This window comes from Candoia aspera, chromosome 2 (genome assembly GCF_035149785.1).
Source record: "Candoia aspera isolate rCanAsp1 chromosome 2, rCanAsp1.hap2, whole genome shotgun sequence".
Taxonomy (NCBI): domain Eukaryota; kingdom Metazoa; phylum Chordata; class Lepidosauria; order Squamata; family Boidae; genus Candoia; species Candoia aspera.
This window is the reverse complement of record NC_086154.1, coordinates 66924587-66944459: the sequence shown is the minus strand read 5'-3', so window position 1 is coordinate 66944459 and position 19873 is coordinate 66924587. Positions and strand designations below refer to the sequence as shown.

The 19873-nt window shown below is 40.2% G+C and overlaps 1 protein-coding gene across 2 annotated transcripts in view; it reads right to left on the bottom strand.

The window, feature by feature from the left end:
* Positions 1-15721: 15721 nt before the first annotated feature.
* RNF145 (ring finger protein 145) overlaps positions 15722-19873 on the bottom strand; it is an 80417-nt gene continuing 76265 nt past the window's right edge. For both annotated transcript variants that reach the window (XM_063292123.1, XM_063292124.1), the window contains one exon: positions 15722-17378. In XM_063292123.1, the coding sequence (XP_063148193.1) occupies positions 16944-17378 (435 nt within the window). In that variant the 3' untranslated portion in view covers positions 15722-16943. The remainder of the gene's footprint in view (positions 17379-19873) is intronic.

The following is a 19873-nucleotide window of genomic DNA, read 5'->3' as shown; positions in this document are numbered from 1 at the left end:
ACCTTCCCGCCGAAGCGGTACCTATTGATCTACTCACATTTGCATGTTTTCGAACTGCTAGGTGAGCAGGAGCTGGGATTAACAACGGGAGCTCACCCCGCCGCGCGGTTTCGAACCGCCGACCTTCCGATCGACAGCTCAGCTGTCCCTTAGATATGCTACTACCTACTATATTCAACTTTTTAAAATGGATGCAAGACAATGACAGATATAAAGCAACTAACTTTAAATCCACAGTGTTGGCGCTAAATTCAGATTTTCTCAATTTGCTACTATCCAGATATGTTGGACTTGGGTTTCTGTAACTCTTCTTCCAACATTTGTGGAGGATACTGGATTGCGTAACCTGCATAGGATTAGCCTGAGGATGTATTCAATTTTTGTTAATCATCTACTTCCTGATTTAATTAGTATGAGCTATAGAGGAAGAATATTATAATATCAAATGAGCTTCAGGTTTACTAGCTGGCCATCAACTTAAATCTCTGAAAGAGGTCAGATTAAATTTTCTCTACTGAGTTTTAGATACACAGAAACACTCTGTCACTTTGTTAGACCTCTGGTGAATGTTAATGTTCTTCTAATTTGTTTCAAAGAATATATCGCTTTTACTTGTTCTTTATATTTAATTGGATGTCAGTTTGAAAGCTCTAGTAAATGGGAAAACAGAATATAAATCCTTATGCTAATAACATTAAACATAGCAAAGTTACCTTTAAAAAAAAATCAGTTGTATACATATCTTATTATTAGGACGGGCTAATCAATTATATTTTGAATCTTTCTAAAATAAAGTTTCTGAACACAGTAAATGGACCTTATTTTTAGGCAGAGTCAGATTAAATGCTCCAAAGATTAGTTGCAAAATATAGCTATACATTCAGATCTGACCGCCACATTCCAACACTGCACTCACAATCAACATATTGTTCTTTCATTTGCAATATCAGTGGAAACTTTTATTTCTGTATTGGGCTTCATTAAAAACATGAAGGCCTTCGTGTGGATAAAAGGTACTCACAGGTTCCCTTATAAGGAAAAGAAGCCATGAGTTCACTATGGTGGAACATGGACCTTCGATCATATTCTGGAAAGACGATCAGTTTCACTCTGCCGTTGAAGGGGCCTTTCTAGAACTGTTCTGATTCCAGGCATTGTAACCAATCATGGCATTCCACTGTAGCACAGGCCCTTCTCAGCTGTGAACTCCATATCTGCTAGCAACTGCTAATCACTCTGACTGAGAGTGAGAGCCAAAAGGACTGGAGCCAGAACAAGGCCATTAGGCAGATAGCAACAGCCAGAGAAGTGATAGCAGCCCAAGAAAGCAGTTCTTATGACAAATACATCCAATGAGGATTACCCATACTTGGTTGAGTAGAATTCATGGTGGTAGTGAAATGCCTCTCTTGATCTCCATACAGCATCCAGGAAAAGGACATGGTGGCAGGCAGGAATTTCTGGTGGGGCAGGTAGGTAGTGAGTATACACCTAAGTGTTTTGCTGCCACGCAGATTGTTTGATTACAGAGCAAGACCGCCTATGAGGAATCAGATGATTTTGGTTCCCAGACGGATGGCTGGAGAATCAAATGTCCATTCTGAGCACAGAAGTAATCCATCCTTTTTCAAGAGCATTAGGAAATGGAGATTTTCAGGAAGGACTGTCCAGCTGAATATTGGCTTCCAGATTTGCGTAAGAGCTTGTCAAATAGCCTTAGCAATACTTTGACTAGATAAAGGCAAATCTATAGCATGTAATTCCATTAGCAGCTCTTTTCTTGTTTTCTGTTCCAAGAAGTCAAACTCTTGAGCATGATCCAAGACCATGATTTGACAAAGACGAATCCAATTAAATGTGCACATTTAATTTAAAACAAGATCTTTTGCTTCCAGTATTACAGGCCGTAATTTCTTATTTTTGCCTTACTTATCAACACCCACTTCCTCACAGGCGGGGTCTCTCAGAAAATAATTTCCATTTTAAAAACAAACAGAAGCTGGAATAGTTTGTGGAGGAACCAGTCTTTCAAGGACATTTCCTTTCCAAGCTCAGAGCAGGGGAAATAAATAAAACCTTAATCCTCTGCATTCCCAGCTGGGACTTTTGTTTTCTTTTCTCAGCTTTGAAAGCAAAGCTAAGGGAAGCTCAGAAGAGGTCTAAAAAAGAAAACATTTCACTCTGATCTACAAAGGTACTTATGTCCTGCGTCTTTCTTCTTCCTTTAAGGAGCAACAGGTGATGCTTAGATGTATTGCTGGCCCTCCTTTAAACTATTCTGCACATGTGTTTCTGCAAAAATCTCTAGCATTTAGCACCCAGAGTACTATATCAGCTCCAAACAGTAGAAAATGAAGTCTTGGGGAGGGTCTCAGCCAGATTTGCTAGAAGTTCTATCTTATTGGTTTATGTGGGCTCTAGTCCTGTCAGCCTTACTAGGTCGACAGACAGGAAACATGACCAGGTGAGTTAATTCTACTTTATTGTGAAGCTACACTAACAGAATCTTGCAAGTCTGAAAGCACAATTCTCCCACCGTCTCCTTTACAGCCCGAGAAACTCGGGAGAGTCCCTTCTGACCCTTTGGCCCCACCCACTATCCAGCTGCAGGCTATGGTCTCTCTTATCTGCCTGTTCCCTAGGCAGCATCCCTTTGCCACATCTCCCAAGGTCTTTCCCACAGACCGTTACAAGTCCATGGAAGTATATGGGACAAGAATATTTGTCAATACATTGGCACCCTGTCTCTGGAAACACTGTAAGAAGTGTTGGAATTGGCAGGATATATTTCCTTGTATTTATGGCATCTGCAGATTCCTACCCAGTTCCTTTTAGGGGAGGATGGGTGAGACATGGAATCTACAGGCTGCTGCTATGCTTCTGTGGGTGGACTCATTTGTGCAGAGTTGGACATCAAATGGGTAGAGTCACGTGAGGGGATTAGGGTGAGTTCACAGTGTGATCTGGGATTCTTCTGAGCTTAAGGAATGGAGGACGTTATTACTGCATGTGCAGATTGCTGGAAAGCGTTTGGCCCGAGAGATCGGAAAGAAGACACCAGGCATTTCAGCAAAAATAGTTGTATTCAAACAAACAGAGAACATAAACAGTTTCCATCCAGATCCCTGGAGTTCTTAAAATCTTCTATTTACAAAAAGCATATTTACAGTCTTACAGACATGCACGCACATGCTCGTGGGCTGAGCAAGAACTGGCAGGATTCAAATGCAGAGTAAGCAAGGGCTGAGTTTCAAAATGCAGCTTCCCTTATATGGTCATCCAACACTTAACCTTTCTGACCCCTGTGACCTTTTAACCTGAGAACAATGGTGGCCTGACCTCTTGACTCTGCCGACACTTAAGAAATAATTTGTTACCATGGTATCAGGGCATTTCTGTGGCTTATTCCTTGCAGAATAATAATGATATACCAACAGAAGTAGATTGGAAATTCTGTGCTAGGAGCTCCACCACTTGCAGTCTGAACCTAACTAGGTTCCTTCAGATAACCAGGAGAGATTTGGAAATGTTTAATGCCTTTTTGATGGGGGGCAAAATGCTGCCTTCCTTGATAGAGGCATGATATGCCCTCTCTTGAAGAAAGAATATCTTAATCCAGCCATGTTCTGCCAAGTCTTTTATAGAGAAGGTTGTTCAGAAGCTGGTGGTATTCTAGGGAATCATAGAGGAAGCAGGTTATCTGGATCCCTTTCAGACAGGATTCAGGCCCAGAAATGTGATGAAAACAACACTGGCTTTTCTGGTGTAATACCTTCACTGAGACCTGGATGGAATGTGTTCCTCCTGGTCTTATTAGACTTTTTGATCCCTTTCTATACCACTGACCATGGTATCCTTCTGAATGGATGATTCCTTTGATATTCATGGAGGAGGAGCAATCAAGTCCACGGTTGTTCCAGTGTGGGTATCACAGGGTGTGTTTTTCTCCTCCACGTTATTTAACATCTATATGAAACTGATGGGAGAGGAGTGAGGTATTATCAATATGCTGATTATATTTAATTATACTTCATTACCCCAGGCTGGGATAGAAATACTCTGGAAGGCTTGAGCCAGTGTTTGATGGATTTTAAAAACTAGATGGAGAGAAACAAGTTCAGAATAAACCCTGGCAAGACAGAACTGCTATTTCTGTCCAGAAACATTATTGTGAGTTACAGCTCTATACAGGGCCATTTTCCCCTGAAGGAGCAGGTCTGTGACTTGGGGGTTTCCTGAACTCACAACTCCTGCTTGAATAGCAAGTAGAGACCGTGGCCTGGGAGCTTTTGCCAGTTATACCCTACATAGATCAGGAAGCCCTGACAATGGTGGTTCACACCCTTATCAACATATGCTTGACTATTACATTGTGTTCTACATGAGTCTGCCTTTGAAGTTGACTCAAAAGCTACAGCTGGTCCAGAATGAAACAGTCGGTCTGTTGACAGGAAGTATCCATTTTTGCAGTTTAACGCCTATTCCAATAGGCTTCCAGACCCAAGTCAAAGTGCTGGTTATCACTGATGAAGCCCTGCATGGCATGATGCCAGATTATAATATGGATAGCCTTATTCAAAATGATTCTGCCCATCCTGTGAGGTGCATAGGTAGGACCTGCTGAGAACAAACTTCTTGAAAGGAATGTGGGATATTGGGCAGGCCTTCTCAGTAATGGTCCTGATGTTGTGGAACTCACTTCCCCAAAAGTGTGCCTGATACACTTGCTTCCAACATTCTGGAATTGCTGAGGATGCTTCTTTTTCAGCAGGTATTTGCTGGCTTATCTGATATGGTGATGAAGTGGCCACTGGTTCTGGTTTTGATGCTATTTTATTAGACGGTGTGGAATTACGTTTTTGGAGTAATGTGATGGTTTTATGATTGAGGTTTTTATTTTGTAAATTGCCTGAAATCTGTGTAAGTGGGTTGGAGAAGCATTTTGTAAGTAAAGTAAGTAAGTGGTTGGAAAAAGGCCAATCCTGCTATCTTAACATAAAGCTGGTGTTTTGCTCTGCCATGCCAGCTTCCTACTTATTTTTCCTTAATTAAAATATTATTTAAGAAATCAAAATCAGATGAGACAGAAAGTCTGGTAGGCACCCTCAGAGCTGTTTGAGGGTGAATTATTCCTGTAGGCATTGGGTTGTTTACCTTTGTCTTGAAGCCTTGAAATATGGGTAAGGGAGCTTGTCTTAGATCATGTCAACCTATTGCCCATCTAGCCCAATGGCATTTTTCCCCCAAGGAGCAGCAACTCTGGGATTTCAGACCAAGGAAGTCCTTTCTGATCATTGTTACCTTTTTTTTTCAGCTGAGGATGTCAAATTCAGGGTAGATTTAGCATACTTAACTTTTGTAAAAGAGAACCTGAGAAGCTATGGAAAAAGATAAGAACCATCATGAAGATAAGCAGAAAAAAACCCCCAAGATTTCAGAGAGGAGAAGGTCCAAGTGACTTTCAGACAAAGTTGTTGTGATAGCCAAGGGAAGATGGAAAGTGGAAGTGGAACTACTGAACAAAGGCTTCCAGTGCCAAGCAAAGAAAGATAATCAACAATATCAACAAATAGAAAAAATAACAAGAAAAATGAAACATGTTTTTCTGGAGATCAGAGAAATCAATAAAATTGAGAGTTAATGTAGGAAAACACAAGAGTAATCAAGGACAAGACTGAATAAGGTGAATAAGGTTAAAGGAAGATGTTTGGGAGATATTCTAACTCTTTACAAACAAGATTACAGAAATATTTGCAGAAAGGGGATATATTCAGGAACCAACTCTACAGAAAGTGAGGTGTGAGAGATAATGGCCAAGGTGTCATGCAGGAAAGCACCAAGCAGATGAACTTCCCATAATTGAAGGCTGCAGGAAAAGAGGCCTTTAAAGGGCTAATAATTCCACTGATGTGGCTTAAAGTTTGGAAAAGATTGATGTACATTTAACCAAAGAAAGGAGATGCAAAAGAACATGCAAATTACTGGACATTGCCCTAAAGCTTTATTTAAAGTCTTACAAAGAAGAATAAAGCCACAAAATGGAGAAAGAAATGTCAAATAAACAGGCAACTTTCAGAAAAGGCAGAGGGACAGATAGTAGATATCAGTTAAACATAATGGGGACAGCAAGATAATCTAAGAATGAACTTTATCTTTGCTTTACTGACTCTGGCAAGGCTTTTGATCTGTAGGATCATGCCAAGATGACGAATGAATGAAGATTAATGGATATGTCAGGCCATCTGATTAAACTTCAGAAGAAGCTTTACAATGAACAACAGCCTACTGTAAGAACTGAGTTTGGAGAAATAGAGGGGCCACTGGGCTAGATGATCTCAGACAATCTCTGCTGCCCACATTTCAAGATATGTATATACAAAGAGAGGAAGGCACGAATGCCAACTATCCCAGCCTCTATAGAGTGAATATGAGTGCCAGGACTGAAAGTCAACTGGGATCCAAGTAGGAGGCTGAAAGATTTCCAATTTGACATGTGCAGACAATACAACTTTATTCCCCAGAAGTAAAGAAGCCTTAGCGGAGTTCATTATGAAACCAAAAATGTAAAGTGAAAGATCTCTGTTAATGCTAGATATTAAGAAGGCAAATAAAATATCAAAGAGCATGCTTCCTGAACTTTCAGTTGACGGCAATCACTATCTTCAGTAAAGATTGTAGATCCTTGGGGGTGGGGGCAATGAGTAAAGAACTGATAAAAATGGGCAGTGTTCTGGGGAAATGAAAATGAGATTAATTATAGGGAGGAAAGCAATTACAAGCTTAGATCAGAAGGATAACAATACTTCTATGACAACAAAGATTAGAATAGTTAAAGCATTTTTTTTTTCTAGTTGGAGATTGAGAGGGAGAGAAAGCTGGAGATTGAGAAAGAGTGAGAGGAAGAAGGAAGACTACATAAAGAACTGGTTAAATCAGTCATGTATTTAAAAAATCCTGAGGCCATGATTGAGAACCCAGTCCTTCATATACTTGAGATAAGTGGTGGAAGCTGGTGGTGGATATAAAAGACTATTATATGCTTGGCAAGACTGAGGAAAGTAGGAGGAGAAGAGAATGGATAAAGTGGATCAACAGGATCAAAGGAATTTTAGGATAAATTATGAAAGAACTATGGATTATTAATGGGAACAGGTAGAGATTGTAGGCACTTGTGTGTATAGTAGCAGGAGCTGAGCTCTGCTTAGAAGTCCTGTTTCTGGAGGTGTGAGAGGAAAATTGGTTTTCTGGCATGTACTAGATGATCATTTAAGAATTTCTTTAATAGTTTACCATCACTGAAGGGAGAGGATGGCCATAGAATCTTAGAGATGGCCTCTGTTGGCAGAGTGCTGAGAAAGCATTTGGCCCAGGAGAGATCAGAAAAGTCACACACCAGGCATTTCTATAAAAATAATTTTATTTACAGAAAGCAAACATATTTACAGGCTGTTTGCTGAGAGGAGAGATTTCTCTCAGCTGCATACTCTCTGCAAGCCTACACAGAAAGGAAACTGAAACTAAAACAAGTTCAGGCAAGTTCCTCCCTTAGGCAATGCAACCATTAACACGTTTAATGGTTAACCTCTTCACCCGGCCAAAATGATTAGTTACCATAGTAACCTTAATCTGTAGTAGAAAACATATTAACGCTCCCTTTTTTATACTACAGAATAAGACACAAACCAATTTTCTTTGACAACTCTGTATGTCCTTCCATTCACAATATTTTAACATTATCTCCCCTTTGGTTTAACAGAAAGCTACCATCCTTCTTCCTGTGTATTTTCAAACCTAGGTAATTTGTTACAGTTCCAAGGCTTTTTAATTTGAAATGGCTTTTCATGCAGGCTTCAAAATCAAGCCTTTGTTTTTCTGTTGGTGTGAACAGCAGCAAATCATCAACATAAATGCACAGATACATACAGCCTTGTTTGTCTTTCTTCATATATACACATGGATCTGCTTTTCCTTTTTCAAAACCAAAATTCTGCAGTTTTTCATCTAATTTTTGGTTCCAGGATCTAGCAGCTTGTTTTAACCCATAGATTGACTTCTGCAGTTCACAGACCAGATTCTCCTGTTTCATAGCCAGGGGGTGCTGCATGTATAATTTGTGGTCTAAATCACCATAGAGAAATGCAATTTGAATGTCATAGTGGTGAACTGACATTCCTTTGAGTGCAGCAATTTTTAACAGTAATCTAATTGATTCACCTTTAGTAACTGGTGCAAAAGTCTCGTCAAAGTCTAAATCTTTCCTTTGAGTGAACCCTTTTGCAACTAACCTTGCTTTATATTTTTGGATTTTGCCATCAGCATCCCTTTTCAGTTTGAAAACCCACCTACAACCTAGACAGTGTTCATTGGGAGGTAGATTTACCAGTTTCCATGTTTTATTTTCTTTTAAGGATGCTAACTCCTGTTGCATGGCAGAATGCCAATTTTGTGCAATCTCAGGTGGTAAAGCATTCACTTGTTCTAAAGACTCAGGTTCTGTGAATATGTGGAAAGCCTTTACTGTTTCAGCCTGAAAACGTGATGGAGGAACACCTTTATTACTCCTCTGAGATCTGCGAGGTAATACAGGGCTTAAATTTTGACTCCTATCACTTTCCTGAGAAGCTTCTGTCTCATCAGACAGATCTTCAGTTTGCTTTTCTGTTAATGTCCTCATCAAGCAAAAGATCACCATCAGCAAGTCCTTGCTGTTCTCCTGTGGTGGTCAGATCAACTGGAGAGCTAGAGTTTAATCTCCCCCAGTTTTGTTCAGCAAAAGGAGCGCTTTTGCTAATTATCAATTTCCCTCCCATTATAAACCTGTAGCTCCTTTGGCTTTGTTCATAGCCAACAAAAAAGGCTTTCTTTGTTGTGGGGCCTCCTTTCCTTCTCTGCTGTTTTGGAATGTGAACCCAAGCAGTGCTACCAAACACTCTCAGATGTTTACCTTTGGTTTCACACCATAAAACAAATGGAATGGAGTGTCCTGAATCACAGTTATACAATCTGTTTTGTACATAACAGGCAGTAGATATGGCCTCTCCCCAATATTTAAATGATAAATGTGAATCTTTTAGCATGCATTCCATCGCATTTTGCAAGGTTCTGCCCTTTCTTTCAGCAACACCATTTTGCTGAGGGGTGTAAGGGTTAGAAAGAATTTGTTCTATCCCCTTGTCTGCTAAGAACCTTTTGAATTTGTGAGAAAGGTACTCTCCTCCTCTATCACATTGGAGTGCAGATACAGGCCTAGGGAATTTTCCATTTGCCCATGTCACAAAACTTTTAAATTTCTCAAATGCCTCATCTTTGTGTTTTAAGATGTAGATAAATGTGTATCTTGAGAAATCATCAATGATGGTCATTGCATACCTTGCTTGTCCAAGACTTGGAGCAAAAGGACCAATAATGTCAGAGTGTACAATTTCCAAAAGTCTAGTTGTAACTCTGTCACTGTGCTTACTCACAGGAGCTTTTAGTGTTTTGCATTCTTTGCAAACTACACAATCTAAGTATTTATCACAGGGTTTTATCTTTAGGTCAGCACACAGCTGTGGCATTTGTGCTATATACTTGAAATTAGCATGACCAAATCTCCTGTGCATCAGGTGTACACATTGGTCATGATATGGAGTGTTGCCAACTGCAGCCTTGCAGCTTGGCTTCCTTGCATTTTGCACAATGTACAAGGAGTCTTTTAATATACCAGTAGCACACAATTTTCCATTTTTACGTATCTCACAACCATTTTTCTTAAATGTTATGACATACCCTGTTGCAGCCAATTGTGCCACAGATAAAAGGTTTGATTGTAAATTTGGCACATACAACACACCTTTTACAGTTTCTCCCAAGCAGGATAAATACAAGTCACCTTGTCCCATAATTTTGGTCACAGACCCATCAGCCAAAGATACACGTTGTCTTTCAGTTTTAGACAGTGACACAAAAGAGCTTTTACAATTACATAAATGACAATTGGCCCCAGAATCTAACACCCATACAGCAGAATTACCCTTTTCAGTAACCTGTGCAATTTGCAAGGCTCTGAAGAGCCTTCTTCTGTGTTGCCCTTGTGTTCTTCTTCTCTGTCTTTCTACTCTTGGGTCTCAAGGCACAGTCTTTCTGTAAATGTCCAGCTGAACCACAAGTGAAGCATCGCTGGCTGGCTAGCGCTGTGGCTTCTGTTCCCTTCTTTTCCCTTGTTTTCTGGTACTGCAGCTTTCCAGAAGAAATGAGGGGGGGATCTTTCCTCTCTCTTCTCCCATTCAGCGAGTAAGCGCTGTGTAACATACGATGGGGTGAGGTCTGCTTCAGGCATAGCCTCCAGGGTACAAATCAGCGTGTCCCATGTTTCATTCAGTGAGGACGGGAAGATATAGGATTTTGTGAGAGGTGTAAATTCCATTCCTCTCTCCTGCAACTCAACAAAAAGCTGCTGAATATAATGCAGGTGCTCAGAAAGGCTATCTCCTTCTGCAAGGTAGGCTTTGTACAGCTTTTTTTGTCAGGGTAACTTTACTCCCTGCTGTTGCCTTTACATACAAGTCTCTCAAAGCGTCCCAAAGTTGCTTTGCAGACTGCATACCTCGCACGTGGACTAGCTGATTGTCCTCAACCCCCAGGATAATGGTGGCTCTAGCCCGCTCATCCTGTCTCAGCCATTCAGCACTGGGATTTTGGGGGTGTTGCTCAACAATTGGCAGCCAAAGATTCTCTCTGCGAAGATACATCTCCATCTTCAGGGCCCAATTCAAATAGTTGGTCTGTGATAGGCGCTCCAGAGGCATCGCTGAGGGCTGGGAGGTAGCCATGGCTTCTTCCTTCTTTTGCAAGTCACCTCAGCTGGCTTCTTTGTCCTGTAGACCAGCAGTTGCTGGAAAATCTCCAGGTGGCTCCAAAGAAAATCTTCACAGGTCTTTGCTATCTGCCTTTAAATTGTGCATGAGGTGTAGAGCTGATCTCTCTATTCTCTCTGCATTTTACTGGGCTTACTGGGTTTACTGGGCTGCTTACTGGGCCCATAACCTGTTGGCAGAGTGCCTAGAAAGCATTTGGCCCAGGGGAGATCAGAAAAGTCACACACCAGGCATTTCTATAAAAATAATTTTATTTACAGAAAGCAAACATATTTACAGGCTGTTTGCTGAGAGGAGAGATTTCTCTCAGCTGCATACTCTCTGCAAGCCTACACAGAAGGGAAACTGAAACTAAAACAAGTTCAGGCAAGTTCCTCCCTTAGGCAATGCAACCATTAACACGTGAAAAGGGGACAATTAAATTCAACCTCTTCACCCGCCAAAATGATTAGTTACCATAGTAACCTTAATCTGTAGTAGAAAACATATTAACAGCCTCAACTTTCCAGGTCTTCAGCCAGACAAACAGCTCCATTGATGGAGACCTCGCCAACTCTTCAATAGCATTGTGTCTGAGGTTTTCCGTAAAGACTGCAGCCTTGGGCAGACAGCATTACCTGAAAGAAATGCTATTGGAAAGAAGCAGTTGGGAAGGAAAAAGAATATAAACCCACCCCCTGCCCCAGGTTAAGACCTAGGCTTTCTTAATAGAGTGGGATCTCTCTGACTACCATGAAGAGATGAACAATTGGATCTGGGAGGAAAATTGGTCTCTTAAATGGATCTCTAGGAGAAGGCAGTGTCCCTTGGTCAAGCTTTGCTTTTTTAAATCATGCCACTCACTTCCTGTGTGTCTGGAGAGTCTCTCACCTCTTGTTTTTGTAATACCAGTTGATACTGGGCCCTTTCCTATAGTTGAGAGAGCCAATGGATTAGATGTAGATGATAAAAGATTGCCATCCTTTTTTCTAGCCTCAATTTCAATTCTACTCAGACCCTTTACTTGCCCAACTCCAAATACTTTACCTATACTTGTTGGGTCGATTAGAGTTTAGTCTGTATTTCTCTGTCTCTCTTTTTTCTGACTTCGAGTCAGTGTTGTGTCCTGGCAACTGCCTAGACAAGTCCCTGTAGTTTTCTTCACAAGATTTTTCAGAAGTGGTTTGTCATTGCCTCCTTTCTAGGGCTAAGAGAGAGGGACTGGCCCATGGTCCCCCAGCTGGCTTTGTGCCCAAGATGGGACTAGAACTCATGGTCTCCCAGTTTCTAGCCTGGTGCCTTCACCACTACACCACACTGGCTCATATTGTAAATATACACATGGTAAGTAGCCCTTTTGTTACCAAAGGTAAAAACAAATTGAACTTGATAGGACACAGGAAACCACCCTTTTCCAAGTCAGACTACTAGTCCATTTAGGTCAGGCATGTTGAGAGCTTTAGGCAGAACTTTTTCCAGCTGCACTTGGAAATGTCCAAAACTGAACACAAAATCTTTGGTTGGCACTACTGAATGCCACTTCTGAATTTTGGCTTTACTTAGATAAAAGCACAATGGATGCATTTACAAGATGTTGGGGTATCCTCCTCACCTCAAGGTTATTGCTGTGATGATTAGGACAAGGGTTAGGGTTCTCTTTCAAGAGTGACATTAAAATAATTATTGCAAAAAATAAAAAGGGAATTGAGTAGTGTGACATTAGGAAATATCAAGTAAAATGATAATCTAGAATTTGTTGATAAATTAGACTAGGAAGGGATGCACTGATGAGTTCTAGACTATTTTACTTTGTTAGATCAGGGAAAATTATCTTGTTTTCTTAGATAATGATTATTCTAAGCCAGATTTTGAGAAGATGTGCTTGTTAGTTTTTGTTATGCTTCCTTTAAATGTTGTACAGTCAACATTTGCTTCAATTTATATCCTGCCACTTATTCAGGTAGAGTATATAACCATCTGCTCAATTCTGTATGGTGGTAGTTATCTTGTTATAACATATATAAATGGATGTTTCTGGAACAAGAAATACGGTCATTTTCAGTACAGTAGTCTTGTCAATCCCATCACCCTTCCCACACCTCTTCCCCCTATTTGTATCATGACCTTTACCTTTCAACCATCGGAAATTAGACCCTAGCAGTTCCTTAGACATGTGTCTCTTCTTGAAGTCAATGAGCGTATCAGATTTACTGAACTGTATTCTCTGAATGCATTTGTCCCCTGAGAATAGGCTGCATCAGGGTAGGCCAAGCAACCTGCAGTCAGCTTCTGTCTGACCAGTTGCCATTTCTGCTGCAAAGTTTCTGCTTACAACTATGCAGCCCGTAGCCATTTACCCAATAGTATGCCTGGCATAGCAGAGCTATTTAGCAATGGGAGTTCCATAGTGAATTGTCAATGCAAGAAGCTATTGTGCTTTGGTAAGTTATGTTTTTGCGTCTAAGTCATTTTTTGAACATTTGAACAGCCTCGTGTGGTGCCAAGTGGTAGGCGCCAGTATTGCAAGCGAAACTTTCCCCAGGACCCGAGTTCAATCCCAGCGGAAGCTGGATTCTCGGGTAGCCGGCTCAGGTCGACTCAGCCTTCCATCCTCCTGAGGTCAGTAAAATGAGTACCCGGCTTGCTGGGGAAGGTGACGACTGGGGAAGGCAATGGCAAACCACCCTGCTATAGTCTGCCAGGAAAATGTCGTGAAAATGGTGTCCCCCCCAAAGGGTCAGACATGACTCAGTGCTTGCCCAGGGGACCTTTCACCTTTTTTTCACCGTTCAAGTTATGTTTTTGTGTATACTGTCATTTTTTAAGAAGTTTGATAAAACACCAATCCCCCGCCCTCAAAAGAACAACAAAAAAACAATGAAATGAAGATAATTCAAAGCCACTTCACTTTCATTGTCATGAGCAGGTCCTTGCCTGAGGGCTTCGTACAACTGGCGAGCCTCCAGGATACCCTGAAATTCTGAGAAAATGTTCTGGAATGTTCAGGAAACTCCAAGGAGTGGGTTCAGAGGGTCCACAAGGATGGGGAACTACTGGGCAACAGAGACATTTCTTGAGTTTCTGCCCCGTAGTCCTTATTCTATAAGGGGGTTTGAATTCCTCTTCAACTATATATAGTACATCTGTGCAGTCATCTTTAATGAAGTGTATTCAATGCAATGCTGGGAGGCATCAAGCCAAATACTGCTCCATCCATTGCTCCTGTTTAGGTTTTTGATTGTTGTTGCCATCTTTCCCCAGCTGTCTTTTGTATCATTCTCCCACCCCACCAACACTCAGACTTCTGTGCCACTAACACGCTTGCTCTTTCTTGCACTGTTTTGGGAAATTCCCACGCACCCACCCCAATTTCTGTACTTCTCTAAATATGCATCTACCTCCTTTCTGCAGAACTGGTGCTGTTCTGGCCACAGAAAGATAGGTAATCCATTTTCTGAGTACCTATATTTGATAAAATGCTTAGGATTGCAATTTTAGCCGTAACTCATCTATAAAATGGGAATTATATTGACTTCCTTCTCAGGATTGAGAAGATAAACAATTACAATGTACATTGTATAGAAAACAATCAGATTGTAATTAGATATACTGAGAAGTTTTTTTATTGATTTCTTTTAAATTAATTCTGCTTAGGACAGCTGAATAAGAATGCTGCAAACAGTAAACCATCATCATTAAACTTGCAGATACCTCTGAAGTTTTATGATAGTGAGGCAGCTGTAATATTTCCTTTTAAAACTGGGCAAACATTTTTGCTGAAAATTAGAATAAATGTAATAATATTTTAGGTATTTTTATAATCACCTTGCTAGTTGCATCTTGATTTTCTTCTTAATCTCTTAGTGCCTCTCAGGTCCTAGTTCCTCCTCTAATGCCTCAGGGTATCTCACTGCAAAACGGGTTTCTTCCTAAAGTAATTTGGCCGGCAACTTGGAGGCTACTGGGCATATTTAAAATGTGGTCAACATTCTGTGAGCACCTTGACAAAATGGCTTCTGCTGTGAGAATATCCATTCTCCAGAAGGCAAACTGGTGAAGCTAAAAACATAAAGTAATTGATCCATAAATCAAAGCTGAGCTAAGTTCCAAAACAAAACCACTATTTTAAACTCATAATTCTCTTAAATAAAATAAATGTTCTTCACTGGACTTCAAATGACTGGCCTGATTCTCACATAAGTGATAAGCCAACAAAAGGACTGAATCATTTCAGACTATATAGAGAGTATCAGGCACTTGCTTTGGATTCTTTGCAGACACAGAAAACTATATGGCAGGGTCAAAGGAATCTAGACTAGCCATGCAGAAACACAATAAATTGCAGGTAGCCCCAACTGTAACCTGGATTGGTACAGCCAATACAAAGGTTTGCTTTCCCCACAAGAATGACATCAAACAAGAAGTCAAAATACACAGGGATAGTATTATCTTGGCCTAGCTGCCAACTTTTGCTGTCAGAGTGAGGGATGGCTGTTCCTTTTTGAAACAATGAGGGTCTGGAACTAAAATGCAATTCTCACGACACTACTGGAACAAGCATTCCAGTTTAGGTGTGTCTTTCTGCAATGAAGCTATGGCCAAGTGGACATCTGCCATTTATCTGAACAAGTCATGAGAATGCCTAGCCTGGCAGAACAAATCTAAAATTCCATAAGGCGCATGATGGGACAGCAAGCATCAAGCAGAGCTTTGAGAGAATATTTCTCTCTCCCTAGATTGGTCCAGTCATGGTGACAGTTTACTGAAAGCCAAAGCCTGTAGGTATTAAGTTTTTCCCAAGCCTATTGTGTTTATTTATTAAGAAAATCTCTCTATGAAGAAAAAACAATCAAATGTAAAAAAAAAACTTCAAACATTGTTTATTAAAGACATCCAGTTATGTCTGTCAGTCTACACGCAGGTTCGCTACTAAAAATAAAATGTCTACAATTCACAAAACAAAAAAATCCACACTTTTGAGTGCCAAGCCTAATGTATAAATAAGTGACTTGTTCCTTTTCATATCAAAATTCACATAAAAAATTGCCAGCTCCCACCCCACCCCCAGTTCTACCTAAAAAGCCATGATGGATGTAAAAATTTAAATACACAAACAACCTTGTCAAGGAGGAAGGGGCAAAGGGAGAAATAGGTGCAGATCCTATTAACAGCCTTAGGATTGGCATTTGCGGCATTTGATCATACAATTTATGTACTCATTCCCAAAGGTGCAAATATTGCCAGATTAATACTGCTTTAATTCAGCTGCAAGAAATTATAAATATATTTATGTATATATGGGTGTATATATATATGTATATGAAACCGAACAGCACAGAGAAGGCTTCAATCCGCAGCCTAAAACTCCTCCCGTCACTCTCCCGCACTCACTGGTGGAGTTGAGAGAGGGTTCACTGGAGCTTTAATTTACTTCATACTGCCCGTGCTGTCCAAAATGCTTGGTGTTTTTTTTAAAAAAAAGACTAAATGTTTAAGTGTTGAAGACTCCAGCATAAAAAGTCAAGATTGCTATAGATTACATGAACGTAAATGCCCTGTCATGCCCAAAGCATTACCCCCCAACATACTTGAGCACTGCTCTAGCCCAACACAGTCCTCTATATTGGCACTGTTTGAACTTCAGGCCTCTACATGATTTTGGTCAGTGTTCTTGACCGAGCTCCATTCACTGCAGAACGATGAGGCCAAAGAGACATACATACTACTTTTGTCCTTCTGTTTTACTTTCCCATTTCAATATGAGCAATACTGACTTTTGTTCCACTAGTCTCTAGTCTCTCTCTCTCTTTCACTACTCTCTTTTCACCCTCTTCTTGTGTTCCCTCCCTTAAGATTCTCAGCCCCAAATACTCAACTCAGATTCCCAGATTCTGCCCTTCTGTAACACAGAGGCAGATTCTAAAAGCAGTTTCCAGTGGAATGCACTGGCAGCCCCGTAAACCAAGCAGCTCACAGAAATCAGCATGGAATATTATAAATACATTTTGGCCAGCATTCTGAGAATTAAACTTGCTCACAACAAGAAAAAGGAGAAGACTCCATCTGCTGAGCCCTGGAGTGCTTATTCTTGCACCAGCCATTGCTAGTTCAATTCTGGATGCCCCCTCTTAGGTCTTGTGTTATCATCTCTTCCTGTTCTTCAGCCAATCCTTCTGGGGCAGTTGCTACCCGGTTGGCCTCACTAGGAGATGCACTGTCCGGAGTGATGTAGCCTTCCTTGACATCAACAGAGTCCTGCACAGAACTCGGTCCCATGACAGCTTGTCCATCATCCACAGGCTCACCTCCAGTCCCTTCCTGGTGTTGAATATTGGGGGCCCCAATAGCTTCTTGTTGAACAGTATGTTGCTCTGCTCCAAGATTTACTTGTGGCCCTGGCTCCAGGCCTAACCCAGGGGGCTGAGTCGTATTTTTAAGTTGGCAGTGACACAAGGGACAGGTTTCTTGCACATACAACCATTTCTTAAGGCAGCCTGCATGAAAAAAATGACCGCAGGGTGTGATGATAGCTGATTTCATGTCCTGAAAGGAAAAGGCACCAGCATCAACCACAAATGCAGTTTCCTAAAATTATCTAACATTCACCATCACACTCAAGCACCCAGCCTCAGTTGTCATCTTTTATCTGTTATCATCCACACATAGTTTGAGTTTTTTTAATAAGAATTTTATTAGGTTTCAAACAAAGATAAAAACTACAGAAAAACAAAAAACTACCAAGAAAAAAAGAGAAAAAACTAAAAAAGTGTAGAAACACAAGAGAAAAAAATTGAATTAGCTGTTTTGAACTTTCAGTTTTCTGCTTCTATTTTCCCTGGGGAACTGTCTGCTACCGCACTTTCACTTGCGTAAACACATTCAGAATTCCCTATCTGACTTTCACTGGTTAAGCTCCTAGGAGGCATCATAATCTACTGCGTGAGACATGGAGGATTTTAAACAGATTTTGACTTCTACCAGATTTTTTCTGATTCCTACCAAGTTTTTATGCAAGATATTCAGGACACTGTGGAAAATATGAGGTCTAAAATGTGTCATCTAGTTTGGGATGTCATGGATGAAACTGATGAATTTAACAGTGACAGAAATGTCTCTTCTAAGAGTGAGATCGGGATTTCTGTTGAAATGCTGGATGAAGATTGCATAGTCGAGTTGGAGAAATTTAAGGGGGAGAGCGAGTTGCAAGCCACAAGTGAAATTGATCTTCTGGTGGAAATGAAGGAGTCATTATGTATGGGAGGTCTCCTGAAGAGAAGTTGGAGTTTTTGAGGGGGGCAGTTGGGCTGTTCGATTTTTTTCAAGAGAAAAGCTCAGTGCACATTGTGGGGATATGTAAATGCTCTGGTTTATTTGGAAGTGGAATAAGGGTTTAAGACCATTTATATGGATTGCTTCTAGGACTTGGCTGATTTCATATATTTTTAACAATTTGGATTAAGACTTTTAAGGTATAATAAAAGTGTTTATTTGGATGGTTTTGGGTTTAATATGATTGTTAAAATTGTTGTATTATCAAATACAATGGCAGACAATTTATATGTTTTTTAGTTTGATCTTTATTATAGTAGACAAATGTATAGAATAGTAGTAGGAAGGAAATAATTACATAAATGCTATCTTTGGGGAGGAGTTTATTAGGGGGTTTATATAGTTTTTTTTTTCTTTTAATATAAGGGGAAAGAGTAACAGTATTTAGTGATTTTTACTAATCCAGTGGAACAATTCAATGGAACGATTTATAGAAAAAATATGATTTTGGTTTAATATAGAGTAAGGGATTGATTATGGCAATTTTTGTATATCCTTACTGTTAAAAGTCGGAAGTCACCTCTTTTTGTAACTTTGAAAAAAAAACTTTTTCCTCCTCTTGTGTTTCTACATAGTTTGAGTTCTTAACTTGGTGCTATCCATATATATTGGACTTCAACTCCCATTATTCTCAACCACAGGAGTTGAAATTTAGTATATTTGGAGGACACTACGCTAAGACTGGCTACTTTATATCCATCTGTATTGGTAAAATGTAAGACCAACAAAACATGAAACTTAACATCTCATTCTGGGTAAGCACTGTAAGATTAAGATGTTAATGTACTAAAACTTGCAGTTTAAGGACTACATTGGCAAAGCTATCTGAATGCTATAATTCTATGCAGAAAGGGCACAAATTGCAATTGTGGCTATATCACATTTGCTTCTTAAATTCACCCTCAGTCAAAAGCAAAACATGGTTCATCCTACTTCGAGATCTCTTCACAAATACAGATGGAAAGAAGTATGTTGAGTCTAACTGGTGGTCCAGCAAGCTGATTCCAGTTCTCCACAATCTCATTCTATTATCCAAAATTAGGGTCCATAGTTAGTATGCCTTGCTGGGTATCCCAGCATTTTCTAACATGCATCATGAGGACAACCACTGCCATCATCTAGAGCTGGAGAGGAGATAGGGATCATTACAAGAGTCTTCAGAATGCAAAGCACTGTAATATCATCCCTATTTCTCCTTCAATTGCACATCAAATTGCTGCTCTGGGTTGCATCTGCTTGAAATGCTGCTGCTGCTGAAGTGCAATATGAACCTTCCTCCAAAACCTTGATCTCACAGAGTTGAAGCACATGGTCATGAATCAGATTTTCTATCCCTTGTGGAGGATATCCTGACAACCTCATTTTTTTATTTGGCCAGTCAATGGTCTGTTGCCTAAAATGCTTTTCTCTGGAAACATCATACCTGGATTCCCTAAACACTCAAACACAACTACTGCTATTCATGTGTGATTGGATTTATTTTTCTTAAGATTCAAGTTAGAAAATGCAACACGTTTTGCTTCTGAAGAACCTAACACCAGAATGTTGGTATTCAGAACCAATCCAAAGCTATAAAGAGGAATTTTAAAAAAGGCAAAACTAAGAGACATCCAGAACATGTGAGGGACTTAAAGCATGCTACGGAAGTGCTACTTCTGTGCTTATTTTAGTTTCATTGCACAGATTGCTTAAATGGCACAATCCAATTG